The sequence below is a fragment of the Crocodylus porosus genome, unplaced genomic scaffold (genome assembly GCF_001723895.1).
Source record: "Crocodylus porosus isolate Cpor-Errol unplaced genomic scaffold, CroPor_comp1, whole genome shotgun sequence".
NCBI lineage: Eukaryota > Metazoa > Chordata > Crocodylia > Crocodylidae > Crocodylus > Crocodylus porosus.
This window is the reverse complement of record NW_017728918.1, coordinates 7,109,631-7,132,282: the sequence shown is the minus strand read 5'-3', so window position 1 is coordinate 7,132,282 and position 22,652 is coordinate 7,109,631. Positions and strand designations below refer to the sequence as shown.

Sequence of the window (22,652 nt, the reverse complement as noted above, 5' to 3'; positions counted from 1 at the left end):
CCGCCCAGAAAATAGCCTCTGAGCTTTGCCCTGGGGGTCTCTGACTACAGAAATGGCAGACATCACAGAGAAGCCAGTCATAGGAGGGCATGGAGGGCAAGCCCCTTTGGAGAGGGTTATATACGCCCTGCCTGATACCCCTGCTTAAGAAAAATACCCTCCTTTTTAAGGGAGTTATATAGCCACTGCCTGAAGGAAAAAAAGCAGAGATTTGAGAGGAAATGTTGTGCTTAAGGCCAGGGAAGCCCATGAGACTGGAGCTGGGGAGAGAGAGGGCAAGGTCATGGGCCAGGCTGGGTGGGGGCCGGACAGGGCCTCCCCAGATCTTTCTTCGAGCAGGGGGTCTCTGCCTTTAGAGACTCTAGGCGCCCATCAAAAAATGCCACCCATGAGCTTTCCCCCTGTTTTTTTGGGGGGGGTTTTGAGTATAGAAAGATAATAGTAATCATGGAGAAATGGGGCCTGAGGCAGGATCAGTCCATCCAGCCCATCCCAGACAAAGCCTCTTCTAAACTCTGCCCTCTGCCGCAGGGCCCTTCTCGTGCGGAGAAGAGCGGGGCAAGGGCAGGATGGCATTAAGACTGGCCTCCTACATCCAGTCTCGGGGTTTAGCGGGTGAATCGTGTCTTGCGGACACCCCTCGGCACCCTGGCAAGGCTCTCAGGGCAGCTCTGGCTGCTGCACCCCTGGCCGAGTCGCTGCACGGGTGTCACAGAGGGTGGCCTGCCCTGCCCAGACAAGCAGAAGGGGGCCACAGCAATGCAGTAAATACAATAAAATAAATAAAATAAATCGCTGCCTGCAGTGCCCTGCCTCCACGTGCTGGGCAGCCCGGGTAACCTCTGCCCGGCGAATGCAACAGCCGGGCCAAGCCCTGCACCCAGCCCTTGCGCTGGAAGCCGTGGCTGGCTGGGGAACCTGTGAGCCAATTCACACCATGAAAACCAGAATAAAAATAACCCTAAAATATCCCAAATGAGAGGAGAAGGGAAAGGAGGAGTGTGCACATGTGTGTGTTGGGGGGGGGATATTGCTCTTATTTAAAAAAAAAATACACAAGACTGAGCCTTACAAAAGCCAGCGGAGACACTGGCAGCACCAAGACACTGGTCTGAACTGGATCTTGGACTGCCTGGGGGGTGAGGGGAAGGACACCAACCACAGGTTTTACCCCCCAGACCATCTATTTCTGCTTCCTTTTCCCAAAGCAATGTCATTTCCCCTTCCCTTTGATTTCCAGGTCGCCTTTAGCTTGCAAGAGCCCCCGACCCCTTGCTACCAAGTACCCCTGGGGCTCAAAAACCTCTCCTCTAGCAGCTCTGGTGCTGGGACACCTGTTCAGCGCGAGCTCCTAGCACCACCGACTTGGAAACCACTTCTGGGGGGGTGGGGGGGCGAGAAGTTTAATCCTTCTGCAAAAGGACCTGCAATTACTATACATAGATCAGGGGTTAAAAGCCCCAGTGACACGCAGCATGTTTTTCTTTGTGCTCCTGGGATTTCACGTCCAAGAAAAAATAAAAAATAAATAATCGCACTCCATGAAGTTCACCGACAGCCAGAAAGGGGGAGGAGGTCCCTGCTCCCCTACACCCCGCTGGCTTGGCACCCGTGCCACTTGAGATGCCGGCTTTCCTCCCCTTGCTGCCGGCTTTGCCAGCAGGGGACTGCTGTTCCTCCAGCAAGGGGGGCAGGCACGTCGGGAACCAGGTCCTAAGAGGAGCCCTGGACAGAGCGGTGCAACGTGGGCTGGGGGGGGTGCTACTGACTTGCAGTGGGTTAAGAGTGAGGAAACCAGGACCTGGAAATGTGGGATCTGCAGGATCTCCTTTCCCTGATCCCTTCAAATCCTGCAGCATCTAAACCCGTGTTACCTCGGGTTAGCAGGGTGGGCAGACGCGGCGCTTACCCACCAAAGAGAAATCCATGCCATAAAGGGGTGGCCTGCTCCCCAGGCTCTCGGGACCCCCAGAACAAAGCTGAGACCCCGAAGGAAGAGGATGGCATGTGTGTGCATCAGCACAATGCGGGGGGCAGGGTGGGGTCTGAGCTTGGCTGCCACATCTGACCTGGAGGCGCAGGAGCCTGGCGGGGGGGTTGGTTTGGTTTTTGGATCAGGTTTTGGATACAGAGCGACTGGCCCCGATCCGGCCACTGTCGGGGGGTTTTGGCCCCAAGGGCAGAGGCACCGAGGATACCCGGGAGCTGCACCAATCCTGCAGCCATCAGGTTTGACACTGAAGGCAGCCATTTGGGACAGCCCAGGAGTGAACAGGGCCAAAAAGGGGCCCCAGGACGTTTCACATACACCCCCCCAGGAAATGTCAAACCTCCCAGCCAAGCCCAGCCCAACTTGCAGCCAAGTGCCAGGCCCGGGGCGTGGCAAGATGCCATCACGCTTCTTTGCTCCGGAAGGGACAGCCACAAATGCCTTTCCTCTTGTTTGCAGGGACCCGCCTTTGTGGGGAGGCATGAGAGACTGATTCCTTTCCCCCTGACATAGGTGCACGAGGCTGGGCATCCTCCTCCAGACTTCAGGAGGCAGCCAGGCACCAACACCGGCGTGTACACACGTGCACGGGCTAAGCGATGATGGGGGCTTCAGATGGCTCTCACATCAGTCTCTCTGCTCCCCCATAAACGAGCGGCCCAACTCTGCTCCCGTTGAAGTCCATGGGGAGAGAGACCCAAACCGGGCATTTTTAAGTCTCAACTCAGAGAAGACAGTGGTGTGGAGAAGCCTGCTGGAGGCTGGATTCATTTTCTTGTGGTGGTAACATGGGATTTGAAATGGGCAGAGGCCCTCAGACCTTTTACATCAACATCATTTATATATAATTATTATAGAGATATATTTATACAACAAAGCAAGCCGTAGCATACAATTTCAAATGGTACGTACCTATTAAAATTGACCCTGCATTTGATCACTTGAATTGTGGAAAACCATGTTAGATAATACAACATATGACACCTTACACAAGTACTGAATCCCTTAAGCCACTGACACATATTTTATAACCACAATGACATGATATTTTGTATTGCCACAGAGGACTTGTGCAATGCAAGATGGGCAGCCCCGGGCAGTGATTCTCAAGCTGGGTGCAACAGGGGACCTTGAGATCCTTACAAGGTGCTGTGGGGTGTAAACATGATCAGCAAGATAAAGCCAGTGATTTCAGACTGGAATCCATGGGGTTAAACTCGTTTTGACCTATTGCAGTCTTTGCAAGAGAAGACTTGCTCTTTTTTCCCTACTCAAAGAACCAGTGAAAACTCAGGGCTGGCATTTTCCATGGGGAGTCCTGAATTTTAAAAGGTTGAGAACCACTGGCCTATACAGGACTTAGGACTGGGGCACCCGAGATCACTTCCTAGCTCAAGGGGTTCACTTTTTTTGGTAGGGGCAGGGATATTGTGAGGATAAATCCAGCAGTGTTTGTGAGGTGCTGAGACCCCACAATAACAGATGGGACATAAGCAGATAAACCTGTGCTGGGCAGCATCTAGCACGCAAGAATCCTCGTCCATTAATACTCCTGGTGCTACTGCCTTTGCAGTCAATGGGACAGTATGTTCCTATACCTCCCTACTACACTTCAAGAGCTCCTCCAACATAAATAATGGAGAAAAGCACAATGTTTTCCTTTAACACCTGATGTTTTGATTGCATTAGGAGGATCGGTTTCAACGCACCCTTTCCAACCGCTGGTTAAACTTGTCCTGTGAGCAGCTCTGAGTGACCTAAAGGTGGTGATTGCCATGTAAACACGGCAAAATTGTGATCCAGTAGTAAGAACAATTAGCCTCGGCCTAGAAAGCCATCGCCACTTTTCTACCCACTGTCTGGATTCTGGTGCAGCTCCTGGAAGTCGCTGAGACTTGGGAAGAAACGTGGGGCTTTGAGCAAAGCTAACAAGAGACAGATTAGGCTGTGGACTATTAAATCGAGTTACATTATAAAATGACATCTGTTTTTACCCGCATGACTAATGCAACAAGCCCATTAACGCCCGGGGAAACAGGGTCGAGCTCTCAAATCCAAAGACTGTGGAAAGGGCACATCTACAGACCCCCAGACAGGGACAGTCAAGCCAGCTTTGTGTGAGAGCACCTGAACCAGGCACGGTATAGCTGCATACACTTGGTGCCATGTCTGGGCCAACTAGTTTCCCCAGCAAACACGGACATGCTTGTATGGGTTTCAACAGGCTTTCAACAGGCCCCCAACCAGTTATTTAATATTGGTATTACAGTAGCAACAACAGGCCCCAACTAAAATTGGTAGTGAGGTATGCTCAGCACTGTACATGCATATATCAAAGATGGTCCCTGCCTCCGAACACAGTAACCAAGATATACAGAGTGGGAGAAAGGGCTGTTATGCCCATTTCACAGATGGCAATGGGGCACAGACTCTCTCTGTCTCAGTCCACACCTGGCAAAGTCAGGGACTGCATCCGGGTCTCCACCCTAATACTTCATGCACAGCCTAATACTTCGTATCTAGCAACTCTCGGTGTTGACCTGATGGGCTGGCATCTTTGTGAATATGAAGTTCATTTGAATATCAGTAACCCCATTTCCTATGGAGAACCTAAAAAACCCTTGGGCTGAATCCTAAGTTGCCTAATATTCATTTAATCCTTTTTCTAACCGAATTCCAATCTGCTTCAAAGTCTAGGGTATGTGGTTGGACAGGAAGAGCAGTGGAGAATCACTAAAACAAACTACCAAGTCATCTCCCCCTCTGGAGACGCATGCCTTTTCTGTTGGGGGCAGAAGATGGTTTCGAAACTAGAGCTGGGGAGACAAGATTCTCACAATGAAAGATCTTTTTCAGAGAAAAACGCAGAGTTGGCAAAGTGCTTCATACATCCCTGCCCATTTTATGAAATTTTCATTTAGTTTTTATGGGAAAAATAACAGCTTCCAGAAAATTTGAAAACAACAGCTCACACTTCCAAAATGAAAGCTTTCGATTGCTTTTGGTTTGAAAGAACTTTCTAAATTTCCTCTCCTCTTTATTGTTAAAAAATAAATGAAAAAGCAAAAGAAAGTTTCAAGTGACCGCAACGTCATTCTTATTTTTTAAACTCCGGATTTGGTGAAAATTGTTCAGAGACTGAACCAGAACTTTTTTTTTTTTGCAAAATTGCTAATGAAAAATAATATCCGGTTTTCATCTCCCTATAACAGCAACAGGCCTCAAGACAGCTGGCCAGACCCCAGGGGTGGGGAGTGTGCACACACACGCAGCCTTAACTCCAGTCTCTGTAGCGAAATGTCTGTGAAATGGGAGGCTGGGTTAACAAACGTGCAGTGCAGGGTGTCTCCATGGCAGACCAGGGAGAAGACAACAGCAGCAGATGGGGCAGGAAGCGGAAAGCAGAGCAGCAGATCAGGCAGAGGAAGGGGGAAATCAGTGGCACTTGTGGGTGAAGGGCTCATTTGTGGCACACCTGCTGAAGAGGTGTGTGCCCACGGATGTAGCAGGTTGCTTGGGACAGGAGGAGGCATACAAGTAATGACAAAGAAATCAACCAGTTGCACGGCTCTAACGTTTAGGTTGCACGCGTGTCTGATCTACTTAAGACTGAAAAGGGTAGGGGCAGGGAATCACAACCCTGATTATGTTAATCCTTATACTTAACATAAGGATTTGCCAATTAATAATGACTACCTAGCACAGGTACATGCTATATGCAGTGCCAGTATAGGAATCAGATCCAGGGAGGAACAGGAAAACCTCTGATACCAATTTCTCCTAGGTTCTTCATATTATTTGAAGACGCTCTGGTACAAAATGTGCAGCATCTTAAGAAACAGCATCAGGCTGTTTCCAACCGACTTTGTATGATTTTCCTATTTTTTGCGACTTCCTTCCTCTTTTTTTTTTTTTTTTTAATACTGGCAGGTTCAGAAGTTTCTTGACATAATTGTGCCTTTTGAAGCTCAACGCTTTAAGATCTTCAATCTAGTGCGTTTACACTGAAGAGTACTGGCCAATTCTGCAGGGAGAGACTAAATTTGTGTTCTTCACTGCACGTGTATTTAGAGAAACTGCATTCTTGTTAAAAAAAGGAGAAAGTGAATTAATGTAGACGGGGCTAAACTAGCCAGAGGAGCCCAAGCGCAGGCTGCTATATTAAATGCCTGTGCCTGTCTTGCCCTTCATGAAATTTAAGTAACTGGAAACCATGTGGAGAAGGGAACACCTTTCTAGATAGAAACAGTCATATACAGTATTGGACGACAAAATAGAAGATGTGTTATCATACATACTTTGAACTAACCCAGGTCCACTGCAAAGCACTGTAAGAAACCTTGGGAAGTAGTTCAAAGGAAAGTGTTTGCCAGAAAACCACCCTGCCTCTTAAGTTCTCATCCCACCCCTACCCCTGGGACGGCAATCCTAGAGTCTCTCGGGTATGACTGGATCCTTATGAATAAAGCTGCACGTGAGTTTCGTATTTATAATACATGCCAGTGCAGGATTAGAACAAGGAACAATGGTCTCAAGTTGCAGCAAGGGAAGTCGAGGCTAGATATTAGGAAAAACCCATGAGGATGGTAGTAAAGCACTGGAACAGGCTCCCTAGAGAGGTTGTGGACTCTCCAGCCTTGGAGGTTTTTAAGACTAGAGTAGACAAAAGCTTGGCTGGGATGATGTAGTTGGGGCTGATCCTGTTTTGAGCAGGGAGTTGGACTAGATGTGACCCCCTGAGGTCCCTTCCCACCCTCATTTTCTATGATTCAGTGCAGAGTCCAGTCAAAGTTAAGTCTGACTCGGGCAGAATCGGCCCCCAGAGTCTGTAACTCTCTGATCTGAATGTAGGGAATGGCTTCTTTGCTTTGCTGAAACAGGGGTGTGCTGGCATTTAACTGGGACCGTAATGAATTGGGGCACAACAGTTAGCATCTACTAGCAGCTACCCACCCAACACCTGCAAAGCCTGGAGCTCAGTGTTGAAATGCTAGCAGTGCTGGCACCTGCAGTTAAATTATTAACATAACAGCAAAGTGCAAAGCTGCACCTGCGAAAAAAAATACGATGGCCATTTTCACAAGGTGCCATAGTGTAAACTCGGGTTATTCTGTTCATGAGATAATTCACCCTGCTGTCCTGACTTCCCACCAGTGCCTGTTCCCCCTTATCCTTCCAACACTTAACTGCTAATAACTGGTCACCCCTGGATAATTCACCATAATTTGCATTGCCACTGGAATCAACCAGTTTATGTAGGTGTAACAAAATTCTTCTGTGTTTGGCTAAAGACATTAGGTTATTAAAGCTGGGAACATATTTAAAATGTTCCTTTTCACTAATTGCTGCTGTATCTGCACCCTTCTCAGTTTGGAGGTGAAAACAGATTGGGGAGTATCACTTTGTTCAGTGTTCCCGGGGAATTTCACTTCCAGCTGAACCAGCTTAAGGCTACAATTTTTGGGCTGCAAATACAGCAGGAGAATGTTTAGCTTTAGACAACTCCTATTTTCTTTTTCTTCACAGGAATAGGCTATATATTTACACTGCCCCAGTCGCCACACCACAGAGGCAACGATTGTTCCTACATTTGTTAAGTTTCTTTTTGTAAAACCAGTCTGGGGCAAACTTGGACTTACTGCCAACTTAAAAATAAAATGTACGCTGTTCTTTTGCAACACGCGGTGCCTGTTCAAACAGCCATTTCTCAAAAGCTGACTGCCTGAAGTAACACAAAAAGAAGACCAGTGAATCCAACTGCTTTCTCCAATTTTGGTCCTTTGTTTAAAAAAAAAAAAAAAGCACTGTAGTGCCTGAATACTGCACCTGCCATCCAACTCTTTTTTTTCATACTGCAGGTATGAAAAAAACCCAGATATTTCCCAGGTGAACGGAAAACTTATGTTTCTTCTTGTACAGAGAATTTCAGACCACTTTTTAATCTCATTTGCGTTATGGTTAACTGTAGTAAACCATGGTCTTTAAAGGAGTTTATATTAGCTTTCTCCAACATTAGGCTCTGGCCATACAAGTCTCCACTGGAGTTTGCCCTTCAGTGAAGCCTGCAATAGAGAACAAAACAAGTTAAAAAGGTTTTATTTTTTTTCAGTGGGGGGGGAAGACTCCATTCCTTTAGTAGCACCTCCTTCAACTTGCAAACCGGCCTTGTAAAACTCAGCCAAATGAAGAGGTAAACATCAAAGTCAAAGGTCGGATTTTGCCGTCCATTTATAGCTAGCCAGCCATAATCTCACTGTGAGCAATAAATTACCAGGCTGCTTTGAAGCAGGCCCACCCCACAACAGAGCAGTCATGAAAGAAGGCTTTGCCAACCCCTTTCATGGAGAAAGCAGTGTTTTTTCCCCTCGAGAAAAGAGCTTTTTTTGGGATTCTGCGGTAGAATGCTACCAGGGATGTGATATGTTCAAGGAAGTCACATAGCCACAGCAGCATCATGACAGTCAATCATTTGCACAAGATTGTAAAATAAATGTTACTGAAATAAATAAAATTTTTTTTTTAAATTGCCCCCACACAGTACAGCGTGAAACAGAGAAGGCCACAACTCTGCAGCCGTACCAGTGTAAAGTGGAGTAATTCTGCAGCAAATAGAAACGTCCCGATGGGCAAAAGGGCACATTTTTCAAGTCAATTCACACAGTCGGAAAGCCCGGTGAAGATGTCTCAAGTCATGTTAGTGGGATGTGCTGTAGCCTGAAATGTTTCTTGATTACATCCTGGCCAGCTAAAGCAGGTTCGTGCATGCTATCCCTGAGTCTTAATGGGGCTTTCCAGTCATACTGAGCCAACTCAGCTGAGCTAACAGGAGGAAAACAAACAAAACCAAACTATATACCCTTTTTATCTGTCAGGGCACGGCTAGTGGACTTACTCCAGATTTCTGCTGGTGAAACAGAGCATGTGACCCAGAATCAAATGCACATCTGTAACATAGCAAGGTATAAGGGCAGGCTCTACTCAGGTAGTCTGGATTTATGCCAGCACAACCCTACTGACTAGTGGGGCAAGTTGCCTTGGGGTAAATTGAACCCAGGACCAGGCCTGGGGTTTGTAAAAGTCTCCCAGAGAGAACAGTTCTTTATATTCTGGTTCTGCCCTGCTTCATCATATCCGTTAGGAACAGCCCCCCGCCCCCCTTCCCCAGCGATACTTATCTGTTTGCATAAACGTGCCTAAACACTTGAGTACAAAACTGCTCCATGGGGGTCAAGTTTCTCATCATTACCCATTCTCTGCTTTACAATGCAAAACCGACTTCAAATTGTTATAAATTTTAATAGCTAAATTGTCCTATTAAATCAAGTTCTCATTGTGCAAGTGGCAATACTTCCACTTATGCATGTGACCAGCTATTTTCACTTAAAAAAAAAACCCAAGCCCAAAACAATGGGCTCTCCTATGTTACCCCTCCGGTAACAAGTGCTCCACATACAAAGCTCCAGCGAATGAGACAATGTGAATGTGGAGTGAGTCAATGTAAGACACCAGCTGTATGACTTGGGAGTCCAAGGAAAGCTTTGTGGATAGGGCCAACACAAAACTAGAAGCAAGTCCTTCTTAAATGACATTTTACATGCTTGGCAATAGTTAATTACTGGCCAGGAAACAAAAGGAACTATTTTGCTTCATTCTCCAGCACTGACACACAAGTATAATCCTTTAATTAGACCAAGTATTTTAAGAGGAAGCAAGCTTCATGTTAGATATAAAAGGAAATCAATGAAAAGGTTACATGCAGCTACGTGGCACATGCTCAGACTCACAGAAGGCAAAGCTTGGCAAGTATAAGTGAAAATGGGGATGGTAAGGAAAAAAAATGCAAGTGGTTTCCATTTTTTCCCAGGCTGGGAAGAGTGTAGTCAGCAGGGGGTACTGGCGAGCAACGTGGAGGCATTTGCTTGCATAAAGGCCCTCCCTCATCGCAGCTCAAGTCAGGCTCGTTCTTATCTGACCCTAGAACCAGGGGAGTGGTTTCCGTGGAGCAGTGGGTCCAAGTTGTTTGTGCTAATACACAGCTCTTGGTAGAAGAGTGGAGGTGTAATGGATGGCGATGCCAGAATAGGCAAGTGCCTCGCTATTTTTACAAAGCCATGCTGGAGAGGTCCTAACCCACCCTACTGTGTAGAACATTTTGTGACATGGGCCATGCTGCCCAGGGATGCTACATTTCCACCCTGCTAGCAAGAGCTGCGATTTACACAGCCCGTGGATTCAGTACTGATGTGGACAGGAGGATTTAATGTTCTGGGGTCTGTCCACCATGTTTACAGAAGGCTTCCTATTCAACACATCAATCTGCAATTCATTCAGCACTTAAAAAGTCCTCATGAAGTTAGCTCAAACGCTTCTTCTTTTTCTTCCCCTGCACTCGGTCTCCAGTAGATTCAGCTGCCTCTTTTTGCTTTTTCTGTTTTTTCTTATGCCATTTCTTCTGGTTTGCCCCTGAGCCTTTTACCCCAGTATCCTCTCTGTCAGATATTCCAGTGTAAGCCTCTCCTCCACCTGGGAGCACACAAGGCTCTCCGTTACAACTACTGTCTCTGTCTTGGCATCTTTTCTTAGCTTTCTTTTTCTTCTTCTTTATTTGGCTTTCAGTGTCTGAAGCATCCAGTTTTTCTCCATTCAGTCCCTCCAGTCTAGAGCGTTTCACCACTGCTTCTTCGTAATCAACTATATTTTCTACCTCGACCTCTTTGTGGCTTCTCTTTTTCTTTTTGGGTTTGGTTTTCAGTCCTTCTGGAAGCTCAGAGACTTTAGCTGCAGCTGTGCGAGGATCAGCTACCTTGGTCTCTGGTCCATTATGGGAATTCTTCAGTTTGGCCATGCGCTGAGCAAAATATTCTTGTACTGTGAGGGTGCTGGTCACCGTATTATCCACTGGCTCAGGTGCCCCAGGGTCTTCGTTTTGGTTCTCTTCCTGTGAATCAGCACTGGAGGTGTCCTCCTGTTAGAAAGTAATTGAAAGATGATTAGGGGAAAGGTTGTTAAGCTTCTTGCCCTAAATTTTAACATCCAGGAAAAAAAAAGCCAAGGAAAGTATCTAGTGTTCGACCAGAAGTTAATAGCAGATGCTCCAGAGATTTTAGTGGGAGCAGTGTCCAACCACTAGTAAAATGAGGAAGGAAGAGAACGGACTAAGTTGCTCCAAACATTACACTACTTTATAATCATATGTGGAAAAATAACCCAGAGTACTGACATCAAAAGAGGAGGAAAATTTACACTTCATAGATTAAGATTCTCTATCATGTTGCACCTCTGCAGTTAGTCACCTCCACTTGTGCAATTTAAATAAAATGGGTGTGTAAAACGCTTCCAAACTAGAACAGCAGTATATTACATACACGTAGTCCAGAAACGAACATCTCCATGAAATACAAAGCAGTGAGAAAAAAAAATCTATTGTGTGATCTATCAGCATGTGGCAGAAGGGAAGTGGTGGAAATCTCAAAATTCGAACGCACATGGCAGGGGCCAATTCAGCACCAAGGGAAAAGAGCTCATCTCACTTCTCTCCTCTCCTTTGATTCTAGATTCATCACCAATTCTTTCTAACAGTCTCTCACAATGTTCTTTCATAGCTGGCTTCATCTCATTAAACTCTCCATGTTATTATCTAAATGCGCATTGTATGACTGGTGTTATTGGATAACACAGACACCACACAAGACCAATTCTTGTAAGGATTTCACACCAAAACCAGCACTGAAGTCAACAGGTGTTCTGTATGCAGAGGGCTGCAGAAAGGGTTCCTGTTATCTAGACAGTAAACCCAAAATAGGAAGCAAACTATAGCCACTGATCAAAAGCAATGCATATGTGGCACTGAGAAAAGCAATAATGGTCTGATAAAGTGACAGAAACAAATTAGGGTGAAAATACAAAGTTCGTTAATTGTCTATGACTTGTAAACAAAGAAAAAACCTTATGAGCAGTGATCATGTGGGTATCTAGCTCTTAAAAGTAGCTTACCTTTACACTTTGGGGGACATTTTAGACACAATTGCTTAGGTACCAAGATCAGAGGCTCCCTAAAACTACTCAAAATTTTACACAGCTCTTTGCAAAGTATGAATTTTGGGAGCCAGAAAGGTCTCCAAACTCCTTCCCGGTGGGCAGAGAGATGCAGCATGTTTGGAAGTGGAAGGAGGAAAATACTCTAAACAATCTGTACAGTCAAGAGTGTATGATCAGGAGTGAACCACCAACAGTTACATTGCAGGTACGTGTGGTGGTGGGAGGGTATTCCCATTTCAGAAATGCTTATGCAAGTGAAGTATTGGAGGGCTCAGTTCACATTACTCCTGCCTCTTATAGGTATATAGATACAGCATAGCGTGGCTGTAAGATGCCACCCACTCAGAGTGCTGCCATTTTATAGCTCTGTAGCCTCTCTCAGCTAACCAATTTCTACCTTTGTAAGAGGTCAAGGCATAGGTTTCTTTCCTGCTCTCTTCCTGTGGCACAAGGTAACTTTTGAGGACTTCATTTTTGTGCTAGAAACCCACAATTTGTGTTAGGTGGTTGGGGCCTTCTGATGGCCTGGGGTGTGCGGAAGTGGCCAGAGTTCATGTTCTTGTGCACCTTTTGGACTTAATCTCTATTTTAGGATTGCCTGAAATTGAAGGAATACAACCTGATGACCCAAGTTGTTCCCTTCACTTCCAATGTTCCTAGGAGAGAGGGAAAATGCAAAATGGAAATAAACAGTTCCCCAGGTCTTGTCTGGCATGAATAAAGTGATCTGGGTCCTGCTTACGGCATCACCAAGCTGGCTAGATGACACGGGTTTTATTAAATTTATAAGCAAGGGGCCTCACTCAGAACAGTAATCTTAACTCACAGGAGCAAGAATATGCAGGGTTGTCTCATTAGTGATGAATCAAGATTTCCTCATACACCTGCTCTCAAGAGAATTATTCCAGTGGAACGAAAGTAATGTTACACTTGAGATTCCAGTAATGTTTGCGGGGGCACTTAAAAAAACCTGGTATTTTTCTTCTAAGAATGCCTTGTTTAGGAGACTTTAAGCAGAGTTAATGCAACAAGGTGACTTCTGTTTAGTATTACTTAAGGCTAAAAAAATTTTCTTGGTTTGATAAGGGGAAGCAGCAGCAGAAGTTTGACAAGGCAGAATCCACAGAATAAATGGTCTGAGCTCAGCTTCAAAATATCTTGTCTTTTTAACAAGGACTCCCTTCCAACCTGAGTCCCGGCAAGCAGCAAAAATAGCTGCCCTGCTATGGCAAATTTAAATGGGGTCATCGTCTTCCTCCTACCTGTAAATCTGACACCTCGTGTTACACAATGACAAATAGTCTCCCAGGTTTCTCCGCAATGGGCGCTCGCCAAAACAGGCCCCACCTGATATGCAAAATGCACTCAGGTCTAACACAAATCATGCTCGGGCCAACCAGAAAAGGGCTGGTTCATTCCCCTGGTGAGCTCCGATTCTGACAACTTAATTACTGTAACTGAATGCAAATATTAATTGAGCTCCATGCATTGAGTCTTACACAAAATGCATTAGGCATCAGAGCCTGTTCTCTGGCTAACCCGAGCAGTTCAGAAGGCATTTGTGAGCCTAGAAAACAAGAACGCTACTCAGAAACTCTTGTATTGATAAGAATTTTAATAACCATGGGCCACTGAACACAGAACCAGCAGGGCATGGAGACAGGCAAGGAGGTGCCAACCCAAAAAAAAAAGAAACCAAACCCTTCAGTTCAGGTAGAGCTTTTGTAAAATCATAAATCATCTGGAAAGGCTGTTAAATGCCAGCAATGTTCCCCCTCCACTCCCATGTTGTACCTGTTGAAGAAACATGTAAGCACCTGACAACTCCAAACATGGCTTCTCTTAAACCTCTTGAAAGCAAAGACGCAGCACTACTTGTCCTCCCTCCCTTACATGGGGGCCTGAGAAATAATTATGTAGTGCTCCAGGTGCACATGGTTGCTTATAACACTTGTGATACACTAAAAAAAACAACCCACAGAAAGAGATAATTTTTTCTCTAACAAGCAAATAATCCAACATGGACAGCTAGAAATCGGAGCATGAACGTTCTAGTTGCAACAAGTTAGGAGATGGAAAGACCATGGAGAATATAGTTTCATAGCTGGTAAGGCTGGAAGGGACCTGAGCAGATCATCAAGTCCAAACCCCCGCCATGGCAGGAAAGAGTACTGGGGTCAAATGACTCCAGCAAGGTGACTGTCTAGCCTTGTCTTAAAGACCCCCAGGGTAGGAGCCAGCACCACTTCCTACCGCGTCCCCACACTGCCGGCCCATGTTCATCTTGGCATCAGTGACGACTCCAAGATCCTTTTCTGCCTCTGCCCTGCCGAGAAGGGAGTTCCCCAGCCTGTAGGTATGGTGCCAGTTCTTCCTCCCCAGGTGCAGCACCCTGCACTTGTCAGTGTTGAATCCCATCCTGTTCTCATCCGCCCACCCCTGTAACCTGTCTAGGTCCGGTTGCAGCCTATTCCTCCCTTCTAGCGTGCCCACGTCCCCCCACATCTTAGTGTCGGCGGCAAATTTGAACAGGGTGCTATTTATCCCCTCGTCCAAGTCACTGATGAAGATGTTGAACAGTGCGGGCCTGAGGACCGAGCCCTGGGGGACCCCACTGCCCACGTCCCTCCAGGTCGACCATGACCCGTCCACCACCACTCTCTGGGTGCGGCCCTCCCGCCAGTTGGTGACACATCTGACTGTGTGGGGGTCGACAACACAGCCCCCAGTTTCTAAGTGAGAACGGGGTGAGAGATGGTGTCAAAGGCCTTCCGAAAGTCCGGGAAGACGATGTCCACTGCTCCCCCTGCGTCTAAGGATTTGGTGACCTGGGCGTAGAAGGCCACCAGGTTGGTCTGACAGGACCTGCCTCGAATGAACCCATGTTGGTTGCTCCTAAGCATAATCTCCCCCCCGACCCCTCGTGGACACAGTCCAGGATAATTCTCTCAAAAAGCTTGACCAGGATCGAGGTAAGACTAACTGGCCTATATTTCCCGGGTCCTCCTTCCTCCCCTTTTTGAAGATGGGAACCACGCTGGCCCTCTTCCAGTCATCTGGCCCCACACCAGAGCCCCACGAGTGCTCGTACAGCCGTGCCGGGGTCCCGCAATGACCTCAGCCAGTTCCCTCAGCGCTCGGGGGTGGAGATCGTCCAGTCCAGCTGATTTAAATACATCCAGTATTTAATACTGCAATTACTTCAATTGTAAGACGACCCTGAACATAAGCTACACCCCCCCCCAAATAATAAGATTCTATATAAGGAAAAGTTGTAAATTTGTTATAATTTTCCAGGTATAGAATCAAATTATTGGACATTTGCCTTGAATTTGTCCAGTCCCTTCCATTGCTATAGCAGGGAATATAAAGCTTGGGGGTAAATTTGCCCTCTGCCTCTCTCCAGCTTCTTCTCTCCTTACCATCACACCCTGCCCTCCCTGAGCACATGGAAGTGAGAAGAAAATCTGAAAATACTGCCGTTGAAATAAGCAAATCTGTAATTTGCATATAGTACCCATAGACTTAGTTCATCTAGATTGATGCAGTTCACTTTTTTTAAACTGCTGCAAATTTTATCACAGGTACTCCATAAACACACTCTTGTACCTACCTCTATATAGTATAAACTATGCATGACATTAGTCCAAAGCCAAAAAACCCATGATTTACCATATAGCTCACTGGGCTGGGGCCCACCAGTTAACAACATTTCACCATGGCAATTCCATAGGGATTCCAAGGGTGAGGCCACACTAACCCCTGAGGAGGTGACAGGGATTCTGGGTAAGTAGTTGGGGTCCCATTTAGTGATGTTTGCCAGATATTTAAGGTTGCTGAAGCAGCAAGAATAATTGGAAATGGGGAAAAAAGGTGGAGCTCAGCTGGGGGAGTGAAGAACTTGAAATGTATTCAATGTAGTGGCTCACCATGACTTGGAAGCTGCTTTTGGCAGCAGCTTAATGACAGAATGTATTTAATGAGGTTTCCTTGTATGTGAATGTAAGAGATGTGGGGTTCCCCCCCACCATGCTGATGGGGGCAGGGCAGGGAATCATCTTGTATTTGAGTAAATATGGTACAGGCCATATCCTGAGCTATGCTGAGTTGCCATAGTTCCCAGTGAAGTCAGTGGACCTCATCCCAGAAGAAAAAGACAGTAGGAACGGGGAAGGTCTTTGCTTTCTTTTCAGATGTACAGGGCATGGCAGTATTTGCTTTGCTGGACTGTGGGTAAATCAGACAGGAAGCCAAGTGATAGGCTGCACTAAGAAAAAGGGGCCCCATGAAGGAAGGCATGGAACAGTCAGGGAAAGTTTATAAGGGAAGTTTGGGCACTGTACGAGACTAGAGGGAGGAGAGATGCAAGGTAATGTATAGAGAGCTCTCTAAAACAAGTCACATACTGTATGTACTCAACATTTATTAATATTCAGTTTTCTTTTCAGGTGCACACTTGAATCTGACAATAGACTGGTGGAATAATCAACTTCTATGTGCAAAGTCCTGGTTCCAGTGACTTCCATGCAGCCAGAGAATGCTAAACTTATAAGGAGCCTTTCAAGCCTCAGTATTTTATTTAGAAAAAAAAAGGAAGACAGCACCCACAACCTTTGCGTAGGAAATATTTCACTTATTGCTGAAATGCGGCTGCTCTTGGCATGGAAAGTGGCAGCAGTTGGAAAAGGCATAACGACTTAAGAGAAGCTTAGTACAGCAAGAGTTTTGGCTGGAGGACAGAGCTCCAGATAGAACTAGGCCCACATGCATTTCAGAGCAAAAGGATGGATATTATGAAACAGCCACAAGTCCTAGTATGACTGATGGCTGCTCTGTAAGCAATAGTGTGAAATTCTTGCTTTAAAAAAAAAAAAAGGTTAAAGCCTAAAACAGGAGGTTCAAAAAGGTTTGGGCTATAGCCCAGGTTCTGGCGCTGATCAACTGTAACACCATGGTCAAGTTATTTCACTTTTCCATGTCTCAGCCTTCTCATCTTCCAATAAATGTATAATACCAAAAGAGCGTATAATGCCTAACGAGCACTGTCACCGTAGTTCTGTTAGCAGAGACTACACTGGAGTTGAGTACTGTACAGGGCAACAGAATAAGGATGAACAACAGCGTTAGCAGATGTTCTCCTAAATAACAGAAATGGGGATGACTTGTGTCACAGCATTATAAGGTTCCTTTCTGGTCTATGATTGTAGCTATTGCATTTTAGCTGTGCCAAACCAAAGAACTGGTTTGTTGAGAAACTATATCAACAAGATTTCAATAATCCAGTTACACTACGGCCACTTAAAGTCCTGCCAGGATGTGTTTGTACCCCTGACATGGAAGGCATAACATCTGGTAGGAAAGACCCAAGAGCTGAGAACTAACAGACGCTTTTGGACAGATCTATCGTCGATGCTGAGCAGCACGGGAGATGGTATATAAAACCAATGGTCTCCATGGCACTTTAGGGGCATTAAGGATGACAAGGTCTTGGCTCTGAAGAGTTTACTGTCGACTGATCTGAGCCTGCAAACACTTAGTTTAAGCACTTCCATGAATGTCTGGACTGGGGTCAAACACATTCAAACACAGTGGGCAATGCCTGTAGGGCTTTATTAATTGAACAGATTTTAAAAATGAGCCACTTGGTATTAGTTCTGGAGTCAAATCTATGGAGACAATGTAAGAACTGGCACTCAGGAGGCTCTGCCAGTTTCCAAAGGCACATTGGCTGATGACGGTGGGAGCCAATCTTTCTGTACAAATAAACTCTGCACCTTCGAGTGCTCCTCTGATCCACTTCCTTTGCCCAATCTATGCTCTCGGCCTCCTCCTCAATCCACGATGTGCCACACACACAAGCTGCCCATGCTGCAGGTTGGCCACCCTTGGCCAATGGCCTTGTGAGCACTCTAAAGATAACATTTTATGAAGGCTGATATACAAACCCCATAAAAGGCTGGCAAGCTGCAAGGGACACACGACACTGTTGTGGCAACTGAAGAAAACTATGGAGAAGGAGAAAGACCAGAATAATGTGTGGCACTGAATCCAGAAGGAAGAAATCCCCGAAGTATCTTCTTCTCTCCCCCTCTTTAGTTTTTTTGGGTTATTAATTATTTACCTTCATTTCTTTTTGGATCCTCCTATTTTCATTATAAGGATGTTGCAGGGTATTTACGCGCATCTCTAATCTGTAGACTCCATTTATATTAAGCTTCAAGATCATGAAAACTTAAGTCACTGAAGTGGTAAGAGAATCCTGAAGGGTGATGGCAGGTTTCAGGAGAATTTTAATTCTAGTTACTACAGGTTAACCACATTGGGATGTTCACTCCACTGTAAACAGGTTCTATCATGCTAACCATCTTGGGAAAACACCCATTTTCATTAATCAGATGCCAAAGGCCATGTTATATACCGACCATCACCTTCCACCTTCATGCTGGCTCACTCAAAGACAAATATGAATCCCTCGCTTCTACTTTTGCGCAGGCACTCTTTTTAATAGTTGTTTCAGTGCGTGATTGCAAAGGGGAAGGAATGCTTTTGCCACCACGCCTTGAGAAAGAGGATGGAGGAATCTTCCTCAAGATAGCTCTTTGCCTATTACAATGAACCCATAATTAAGGACAACATTCGGAGGCAACAAAAACAGAACTTAGCCAAAAGAGCTCCTCTGAATACGTCCACAGATAGCTTTTCTTAAGTGCTCTTAAAAATGGGTATTAAAAGAGGTCATTTACACCTTCTCGCACCTGCAAGTATATTTGTCAGGGAGCATATAAGTCTTTTTTCTCTCGCCTCTTGAACTGAGATAGGAGGCATTTGTATGAAAAGTGTGTTAAGCATTTTTGGTTGTTTTGTAAACTTTTTTTTTTTGACAGGAGCTCGTGCCAAAAGTCTCAGCAAGTGGCCAATTACAGGTTTTATTTCTCTTTATATTCAAATGTCACTCTGATTAAAAATAGAAAGACACCATCTTACTCAACAGATGCAAGCCCAATGGATCCAGAATCCTATCTGCTTATTTTAGAATCAATTCCCTCCCCCCCACCTTTATTTTATTTTCATTTTTTACTGGTGTTCGTGCCTGTCCAGCCCTACAGGCCAATTGCAGCTCTTGGAGAGGGAGCTGGATTCTAATTTGGCTCATGTATCATCAGCAAAAGAATTAAGCAAATTCCAAGTGTAGACCCAGATCGGGCCTTCAGCTACATCTGTTCAATGGTCCACAGCCTCTCCCTCCCACTTAATTTTTAGATCCCAGACTGGACCAACAGCACTGGAACACAGGATGCATTTTTTCCCACTATGAACTAAGGAAATGCACTATGTTGTTACAGGCAGCAAGGTAATGCCACTATACCTTTTCAGGGTACAACCACACTTTTACAAAAAATGCAAGCTAATAAGAGCAGGAGGTAAAATCCATGACCAGCCAGGCAGGCTATGAAAGCCAAAGGGAGGCAATACAACAGGAGAACACTCCACGAGGGGGAAAATTAGTGCTGGGGGAGAGATGGGAAAAGCAAAATACAAAAGGCAAATCAATGTGCTGCATCAAGTAATATTCAACATGTAACAAGGAAAAGGAGACGCTGAGATATTCTCGTGACATCCCAATCCACTCCAATTACAACTGCTAAAGTCAGCAAAACCCCTCTTCCTATTCGTTTCCTTGTAAACTACATCTGTGCGTTAGCTTTAATAAACATGGCTAAGGAGGAGATTTCCCCTTAGATTCTTCTACTGGCACAATACAGAGACCCAGCAAGACGACCTCATCTCCCCAGAGGCTTCAAAGTTAAGTCCTAACTACTTTTGTCACCTTGAATAATAACGGAGAAAATATGATTGGATTATCAGAGCATGGGAATAGGAGAATCATGGTGCCTAATTGCTATTTCCAGCTCTGCTGCAGACACAGACAAGAAGTCATTGACTTTTTTCTTGCCTCGGGACAGATAGATATCAAATGGGACTGATTAGGCCTACCTGACTCACCGGGGACTTTTCACTAACCAAGCACTTGTAAAGTACTTTGAGAACTTCAGAGGAAAGAGACACCATAGACATGGAAAGCAATCAGGAATACTCCTAAAAAACCCCCTCTATTTGTGTAACCTGAAGGAAGCCAGGTTAAACGGTCCAGAGAGAGTAGGGCCTTGTCTTGGCCCTCTGCACATCTAGATTAGTCTAGTAAGGCATTAATGAATCATAGCACTCCAACACAGCTCTAGATACCTCTGCATCTCAAATTTGTCTTTTCATTCTTGTCTACATGCACTGAATTGATGCAATAAAGATTCAAAACAGCCTTTTGAAATGGAATTTTTCACTAATACGGCCAATATCCCACTACTTTAGATGCTACGCAAATGGGGGGAAAACCGTCTCCAATCTTGCCCTGAAAGGCATACAATCGACTCTCCCATATGTCCCATTACATTGGGGTCACTTGATCCCAGCTGACTTCCGCCTATGGCAGGGGGGCTGGACCTGATGATCACTCGAGGTTCCTTCCAACCCCTGATGTCTATAACATTTTCACCATGTCATCATATTTCATCTGTAGAATTTTCTCCTTATATTAGAGACTTTGATTGACTTTTTAAGTGGCAAACAGTATCATTCAACAGCAGGATCAAACAGAAGCACATGTATCTTGCAGTTTACTGGACTATTTGGGAAATAAATGACCATACAATTTAAAAGATGACTGCACTGCCAAGGCAGAAAGAGGCGGCAGCCTTTGCTTTCTCACTTCCTGGCATTTAAAGTTTGCTGTAACACACTTTTTATTCCCTTAAGGAAACATTCAAGATGACATATGCCTCTCCTCTGGGGGGGAACTGCGATACCCCCCATGAGATGCTGCGGTGACTTTTCAGTTGCACTTTGGAAATGTGCGTGGTTTGGACAGAACTCATTAATCCCTTTTAACCAGAATCTAGAAAGCAAACCCTGTCCAGTTGTTGAAGAAAAAGGATTTCCTTCTCTTGCCCACAGTCACATCCAGCACTCCTTACAGGGACTAGGAGGCGAATGCAAAATGTGCTGGGCTAGCCAAACCATGAGTACATGGGAAGGCATTACTGGAGGGGGGGGGGGGATTCTGTTGAGATAAGCAGTTGGGGAAAAAAAACCTGATGCCGTCATGCACTTGGAAATACCCAGAAGGCGGAAAAGAATTCCGGCAGAGATTGCAAGAGGAAGCCATGTCACCAGCAGGGCCCGGCACCTAAAAGAGGAGGAAACCACATTTATTCTGAAATCTGAAAGTAACGCGCACAAATAGGAATCTCTCTCTTCACCTCGGGCAATGTACAAACCAGGCATTTCCCTTCCTCGGAGCACTTTTAAAACATTCACACCTCTGTTTTCACTCCTTAAAAAATAGTCCCTCTCGGGAAGAAAACACACAGTTGAAACTCCTCCATGTCTTTGCCATGGGGAGTAATTAACTGATCCATATAGCTAAAAAAAAAAAAGGAATCAAGCCAGGATTTTCACACAGGGGTACAGGCATTTCCTGTTTTTCAGCATGAGAAGCTGCTGAGAACAAAGTCTCTTGTATCACCTTTTAGTCACTTGCCGGCATAATGACTTGGTTCCTTTTTTCATCCAGGATGTGAAGAAGTGGTCAACAGGAGCTCAACGACAATGGCAGGCCAGAGCTATCAAGAAAATCCATCCCCAGGTAAAGACAAGGATTGCACAGAGAGAGGCAGAGGATGTAGAAAGCCCGACTTCCTAACCTTAAGAAAGGATTTGAGCGAAGGTAGAGTCTGATAAAGACTTGCCGTGTGTGGCCTTGACAGGGGGTGGGGAAGCCCGGATCTTCACAGAGCCACCATGCCACTAGGTCTTTCGCTACCCTCCCTCGTGTGCGTTACAGCATCCATCACTTCAATCGGAAGGTCTCTGGGGACGCAATTAGCACACATATGGGCACTGCAATACGAACAACTTCCAAGAAATGCAAAGTTAACCCACCGACATCGACTCACGCTATTCCATACCTGCTGGTGGCTTTAGTGTGAAAGTTTCTTGAGGCCTGAATGAGACTGTGAGGCAGGGTGGGTAAGCATAAAGCGCTCTGTGCACTGGTACGTACCATACAAAGCAGGAGAAGCCTGGAAACATCAGTGCATTTGTTTCAATTTATACCCACCGGCATTTTTTCCATCCTTTCCTTGTCACTCTTACTAATTATTTATGCAACCCCATGTGTTTATAGAACGAAAGTGGTGCGAAACGCTTAGACTTTAATGACTCTGATGAACTCCCAATCTGGCATGAGTGACTGGCAGCCAGAGGAATGGCCACTTGTGAGGGACAGGAACTTGAAACTTGCCTGTCTGTTGGTAAGGGAGGAGAAAACCCTTGCCATCAGGATAGCTGCTCCCAGATCTTGCCCCATGCAGCCTCCTTACTGGTTCTTTGGCTGCGCCTAAGCATGGCTCCCGCTTAAGTCTCGCACTGCCTTTCCCCCAGGACACTGAAAGGAGAGAGACTGGGAGTCAGGCTGTAAAGCAGCAGGGCAGGACTTTCAACTAGGCCCAACCCAGCTGCAAGAGCTGGGGCATAGGCTTGTCTACACCATGGCAGGTTGTTGCAGCCA

General features: G+C 45.6%; 2 protein-coding genes across 2 annotated transcripts in view; both read right to left on the bottom strand.

Moving 5' to 3' along the window:
* Window positions 1-1,928, bottom strand: part of SOX7 (SRY-box 7) — a 7,706-nt gene extending 5,778 nt beyond the window's left edge. Inside the window, exon 1 of the mRNA XM_019538107.1 lies at window positions 1,910-1,928. Coding sequence (XP_019393652.1) covers window positions 1,910-1,928 — 19 coding nt within the window. The remainder of the gene's footprint in view (window positions 1-1,909) is intronic.
* A 7,714-nt stretch (window positions 1,929-9,642) lies between these two features.
* PINX1 (PIN2/TERF1 interacting, telomerase inhibitor 1) overlaps window positions 9,643-22,652 on the bottom strand; it is a 77,819-nt gene continuing 64,809 nt past the window's right edge. Inside the window, exon 7 of the mRNA XM_019537194.1 lies at window positions 9,643-10,955. Within this exon, the coding sequence (XP_019392739.1) occupies window positions 10,344-10,955 (612 nt within the window). The 3' untranslated portion in view covers window positions 9,643-10,343. The remainder of the gene's footprint in view (window positions 10,956-22,652) is intronic.